This window comes from Dendrobium catenatum, unplaced genomic scaffold (genome assembly GCF_001605985.2).
Source record: "Dendrobium catenatum unplaced genomic scaffold, ASM160598v2 fragScaff_scaffold_390, whole genome shotgun sequence".
Taxonomy (NCBI): Eukaryota; Viridiplantae; Streptophyta; class Magnoliopsida; order Asparagales; family Orchidaceae; genus Dendrobium; species Dendrobium catenatum.
The window spans coordinates 661,701-668,738 of NW_021318852.1; the positions used below are offsets into that span (position 1 = coordinate 661,701).

At 31.6% G+C, this 7,038-nt stretch overlaps 1 protein-coding gene across 1 annotated transcript in view; it reads right to left on the reverse strand.

Annotated features, from left to right (window-relative positions):
* Positions 1-4,860: 4,860 nt before the first annotated feature.
* The window catches only part of LOC110109671 (dynamin-2A), a 73,266-nt gene continuing 71,088 nt past the window's right edge, over positions 4,861-7,038 (reverse strand). Inside the window, exon 22 of the mRNA XM_028693962.1 lies at positions 4,861-5,352. Within this exon, the coding sequence (XP_028549795.1) occupies positions 5,114-5,352 (239 nt within the window). The 3' untranslated portion in view covers positions 4,861-5,113. The remainder of the gene's footprint in view (positions 5,353-7,038) is intronic.

The following is a 7,038-nucleotide window of genomic DNA, read 5'->3' on the forward strand; positions in this document are numbered from 1 at the left end:
TGTCATATTCTTCATATATTTTATGGTAGTCTTTGATATTTTCAGTACATCTTGCTACTGTTGCATGTAGGTAGGTAGATGTTTTCCTTTTGGTACTGAAATTGACTTCAGGATACTGCATTTACTGAAGTCTTTTTGCATCTACCTGCAGATGGTATATGGCGTTCACATCTGTATTCGTAGACTTTTATGTATTGCAGATCTTTGTGTTGAATCATTGCTGATCATATGAACTTCCACATTATACTCCATGACTTGTGCGAAATCTTCTTCTATTGTATTGCTTGTAATGTTGAATATGGTTGACTGTAAGAGTGTTACAACATTCACTATTATGCTTATTGTAACCTCTCAATATTGTTGTATATTATTATTCGCATATTGATTGACATGATCATCGTGTTCATCAAGAGCCTACATTGTTGCTCATGAACCAGTTCCAATTGCAAACTCCTAACCTTTAAAGAAAATTTGGCATATACATGATAAATTTGATATTCATCATTTGTTTGATATTCACCCTTTGTCTAGCATGAAGGATTTCAACATTTGTTCGAAGCTTCATGCTGTTGGTTGTAGACTTCTATGCTTATCATGTCCATAGTGGAGATATTGATAGATCTCCAGTTCTGTTCATGAGCATACCCCTGCACTATCCATGGGTAAATCATTGCATGCATATAAGAATCTTGTTCTTATTTTCTTTACATTTTTCATGTTGATGTATACATTCCATGTATTGTTCATGAGCATATCATTATATACCTCTTGCCATCATTCATAAATATTTCATTCAATATTTTGCAGATCTATTGTCACATGGCAAGTTATCATATTCTTCATTTGATCATTGCATGCATACCAATTTGATTCAAGGGACTTTGATTTTTTTTATTCTTTGCTTACAATCAACACCTCCATCATTAGCTTCAATTGAAGAAATGTTACAATATCTTGTACATCATTCTTATTTGTTTGTAATTGATGGTTAATGAGAGGTAGGGATTTTCCCCAACCTCATCAAGAGTTTGTATGTGTTAGAATTGGAATGTTATTACATTTTTTTAAGTATTATATGTACATATTTTAATTTAACATATCCATTTTACATGATTTAATGAGTATTATATTAAATCAACAAGCAAAATATTTTTATGTTATATATATATAAAAGTAAAACATGTAAAAATTGTGCTTGTTATTTTTCTTTTCCTTGCATTTGTGTTATTTTTTCATTTGTTGTACATGAAAATTTTTAAAATTGTTTATTAGTTTATACATTTTTCAATTAGAATCTAAAATAAAAAAAATAAAAACCCCAATTCTCCCCTCCTATGGGGGTGCCATAGTCTTCCAAGATTTCTTACTTTCAAACTCTTGAGAATGGTCACTATGGATTATAAATATTATGATCTAGTGCTTTTTTTAATATGCATGGAAAATTATTTGAATTCATTGAAGTATTCATTAAATGTGTTAATTTTTTTTTTTTTTGAATTTAGTGTAATTGTTCCTAATATTAAAAATATAGAACTTTCTGCTAAACTTACTCTACTAATTTGTTCAAGTGATTCCATGTGTAGAAACTTTAATGGTCTAGAGGTTATTACTATCATAATTAACTTAAATGAATTTTTTAAATTTTTTTGCTAGTTGGCATGCATTGCATGAACCTTATTAGAAAGTCTTAATTTTGGTATTACTTCTATTAAGTATAAATTTGTAAAGGCATATTTTCATTCTTTAATTAAATCACTATATTAACTCACTTTAATTTCTAATTTTTCAATATTTGTAACTTCATCAACTTCTAAATATTCCTTTTCTTATTTTAATGTTCCAAGCTATACTAATTAAAAGTCACATGCATAGGCACTTCAATTAATAAGGTTTTTTTATTGAATATTTAATTTCTTTTTGGTAGAAAAAGATAAATCTAGCTTTCCACCCTTAAGTAATTCATAAAGTATATTTTTAAATATAGGTTGAATATTCACAAGATTGATTACATAAGAGTTTGGGTATTCATCAAATTAATTCTAAGTCTGAGATTTTCCCAAATGTGTGCATATGCATAAAACATCATTGCATAACTGTGGTTTATTTAGAGAACTTTTTAAGCATTTAATAGAATGTTTTTCATATTTCTTATAAATATCTGGCTTATAAATAATTTTATAGTAAAATCCTTTTAAAACTACTTCATCATTAAGCTTAATTAGGTTTGACCCTGATGAAAAATATAATCTCAAAACCTTTATCATAAAATTTACTTAGATTTACTAGATATATTTTAGACCATATACTCAACAAACATTTTAAATTGAAAAGAAAAAGCTTATACAATATTTTCCAAAATTGATAATATTTTTAGTTATATATCATTATAAATAATTACTTTATAACCATCCCTAGGTTCTAATATTGAAATTTTATTTTTATCTCTAATCACATGTTTTGAGTAACCAAAGTTGAGATGCCACATGTCCAACATTCCTATATGGAGGCATATTCATATAAAAAAAATTGCAATCTTTTTTTTTTTTTTTTTTTTTTTTTTAAAAATTTTTTTTTTTTTTTTTTTTTTTTTGAAAATGTTTTTGTACAATTTTATTGAAAATAAATTGTGTATAATGCTTATGTTCAAAACAAGCATGAACACCTATATTTACATTAAAATGTGGCATCATAACTCTTGAATTTCCATCACAATCTTTTTTTTTTTTTTGAAATTTAGTGAAAAATCACATAGAATATGTCTCAAATATGTGATTATAAAAAAGCAACATTCTCCGATGAATTGGCCACACCCTTTTACCATAGTCCTTTTATGTATTTTCTTCGAAAACTTGTACTTTTTTTGAAAAATTATGATGAATCATAGAGAATGTGCCTAAAGTATGTGATTATAAAAACACTTCCTATGATGAATGAGCCACACTCTCTTACCATAGTCCTTTTATGTATTTTCCTGTCATTGCACACGCCTTTTATCATAGTCATATTATTCTGATTAATAAATTTTGAATTGGTTCAAAACCAAGGTAATAGTGGCATTCTTTTGTGCCAAGATGAACATCAGATAGATATTTAATTATGTAAAAAATTTCTTTACAAGATGCTTTTTGATAAGGAATTCAATGCTTCTTTCATTGATTAGATCAAGGCTTGCATTACAAATGTTAATTTCTCTATCCTTTTAAACAGAAGCCTCCACAAGATTTTTCTTACATCAATTGGGCTGAGATGAGGTTTTCATCTTTCCTCTACCTTTTTATTTCGTTAGGCATGATTTGCTTGCACCCTAGACAATCTATTTGAGAATGAACTCTTTTCTAATATTTTTAATTGCAATCTAATTGCGACTGACGTGCTCAAGCTTATCAAATAATATTAATGTCATAAATGATTGCCTATAAACATTTTATTCTCTCTGGACTTTCATAATATCAACATAAAATGTATGATTGACACGATCATTTATATATTAACTAGATAGAAATCTAAGATTCTCTCTTTTGAGCTACCTTTACTTAACTAAAATATGTATTTAATTTTTTTTTTTTTGGGGGGGGGCTCTTTTATACCCAAGGGAACTCCATAAAATTTTGATAAAATTCACTCCAAAATTCTCTTTAATAGCAACCCTAGCTCCCCCAAAACCCATCTTATATATTGATGTAATGCTTGCAAGCCCAAAGATAAGGGTTGCCTTGGTATATTATCAACCCTAAAAATAAACTTTTATGCTAAAAGCAATTAGATATATAATTTCCTCACTGCAAACTCCCTATAAAAAACTAGTTGGAAGAACTCCTACCATAATATTAAACTCTTCCTTAATCTTGTGGCTTTCCACCTTTAAAAAAGCTCAACAAAGCCAGCTCATAGAGTTAAGCATCTCATCTAGATCTCTGGGATATGGAGCTTCATCCATAGGATTCTTAGGTAATAGCCTTTTGAGCTAATTGTGGGGAATGTTTAAAGTATTTCCTGTACTGCAACAGAACTCTCTTTCTCATTTCATCTCAAATCAATCATCATTTAAGGATGACTCATTGTTTCTTGTTTATATTCATTGAATATTCATTGTTTGATTTTATGGCAATCAATGAAGGTGTTAAAATTCTTGATCATCTTAATAAAATAAGCACTGCCGTTCCACCTTATTTTAAATCTTATAGTACTGAAATGAAATCAGTTAACCTTAACTGTTGGTTGGTCTTTCACATTCAATCATCTCTTAAATGCCTCCCTCTACACAATGCCCTCCTTTTGGAGAAGTTATTACTAAGGCCGGATGCAGAACATCATTCGAAAATCAATCAGAATGTGCCATATCAGGGGTACCAAGTAGTACCGAGCCACGGCACCAAGCGCAAGGGTGATGTGGCACATTCTGATTGGTCTCCAAACAACTTTCGACGTCCGCACATAATAATTAATACTCTTGAGGTCAACCCTTTTGAAAATTTTGTACTGCATTCAAGGGGACACTAACTTCTAGCTCATTATGCCACTCTTATATGGGGCAAATTATTGGGTCAAGTGACCGAACGCAGAGATAGGTCCGGATATTAATAAAATATTATTTTAAAATTAGCGCAAGTAAAGCACAAGTAAAACGCAACTAAAGCGCAGGTAAAGCGCAACTAAAGCACAACTAAAACGCAACTAAAGCGCAAGTCAAAAAGCGCAACCAAAGAGCAACCAAAGCGCAACTAAAGCGCAAGTCAAAAAGCGCAACTAAAGCGCAAGGTGACGCGGCAAATTTTTATTGGATGTCCGAACATATTTTCCGCCTCCGGTCACCTGACCCAATAATTTGCCCTTATATGGAAGGAGAGGATCGAGAAAATATTTTCTATCATTTTAAAATTTCATACATCCAAACCTTTGAAAAAAGTGCAACATCACATGATATCTACTATAGATATGAAGGGATCGAGATCCCCTACGAGGCGTTGGGTACAGTTCTCGAAAATTTCCTTTCCCTCATGCCAGGTTTTAAGGCCGAGCCTGAATTGGGAAAAACGAAAATAAACAAAGATAACAGCCGTGGCCCCAACAAAAATATGGCAAACAAATAGCCAATAAGATCGTCAATGGCGGCCTAGAATTTATACACTGACGAGTTAGGTGGAGGAGCGGGAGGCAACCGATTAGGAGTTCGCCGGCTGCTAGAATTGGAACCTGAGCCTGCTTCATCATTCTGTGTTGACTCGCCAAAACGTCGGCTATTCCCATTGATGCTGTTGGATCTAAACGACTCCGAGGAAGGGCCGTTTGCAGCGGCATCAAATGCAGACCTCCAATCATCAGCTGAAGCAGTGGCAGCTCTTGGAGTGTTTTCTGTAAATGTAGCTCAATTAGAAAAGATGTCATTAGCATTGATTGCTTTACAGAAATAGAAGCAGGTAAAACTAAAGCTTTGTTTGAGATGGCTTTCTTATTACTTCTTAATGCAGCTTCTTAGTACAAAATTTTTAATTTTTGTACTAGAAAACAATTTAAGAAGCAGAAAGAAAGCCCTCCCAAACAAAGCTTAAGAACGACTTTCTTACTGCTTCTTGAAGCGGCTTTCTACTACAAAAAAATAATTTTACTAGAAAAATATTTTAAAAAACAGTAAGAAAACTATCCCATATGAAGTCTAAAATAGAATAGAACAATTTCTCCAGAGAAGAAAATCATTATAGTAATCACTTAGAACAAAAAGAACTGAAATTTAAGAAATTTTTTTTCATCCTCTGACATTAAAATTATCCATTTGACCAAATGGTGAATTTCTACATTTATTGTGCATATCAAAATCACTTGAGTCTTATTTTAATTACAATATGGTCAAAAATATCCCTTCAATTGTTTCCTCAAATATAATCATTACTTGATTTATCCTTCCTAATTTTGCTATGCATCAAATATAATATTCTCATTATAGCACATTCAACTTAAATATCAATGACTTTTTTACTACCCAACAATCAAATTCATTTTGACCGACTTAACACAAACATCACAGAGGAATGTTAAAAGGGAGATATTTTTGGCTCTGACTAGCATTTGGAGCAAATGTAGCAAAACCTAATATTAAGATGTCATCAGAATTAAGTCCAACAGCTGGAGTCCTTGGACGGGGTCTTGGCATCCAATATCACATGTTGACAGAGCAGCATCTGATATTGGCAATCAACTAACCAATCTCGTCAAGGAAAATTTCTTTTTAAATAGCTGGCCTGCAGCTTAGAAAAGTTGGATAGTGCATAGTTAGACTGGCAAGCACAATCAACGTTCAATAACAACAGAAATTATTAAATTAAGAATGATGGATTTCATTAGAATTACCTGGGCACCGGGTAATTTCAGTAAAATCCAAAAATTTTCTATAACAAGTCAGCCAATTATTGAGGCGGCTAAGATATCCCTAAGAGTACGTATGGCTGTTTATGCGTCAACGACTGTCATTTTGCGTGTTTTTGTTCAGGTAACATTTCCTACCATATATTTATTTTTTTGGACATTGTTGTTGTAGTAGGATGTTTTATGTATCATTAACTTTATTAGTATATTGTCTACATACAATTTATAGTATTATATATCACGAGCGAAGTCATAGTGGGGGCCATAAGGACAAGCCCATCACATAACAATTTATTTTAAAAGTTAAAATATAAAAGGCGGCCCATTGTGCAGCCCATCACACAACACCTAAAAATCACATAGTAGTTGATACGTAATATTCTTATAAAATCCTATATTTCGTTATGCATATGTATATTGGTCATCAAAAGTAAGAACTTTGATAGGAAATACTTGATTTCAAGTATTTCCAAATCACTTCTATAGCAAATCTCGATGCAAGCTGCTGTTCGCAGTAGGAAAAACAGCAACACACCGGAAAAAACAGGGAAAATCTGAGAGAAATTTGGAGAAACAACTTGTATTTTACTAGTAGATGCAAGAAAAATAGCAAAGATACAAGGATCCTCTATTCGAGAGGAGGATCGCACTCTCCCAATCTCTAGAATTCGTTCTAGA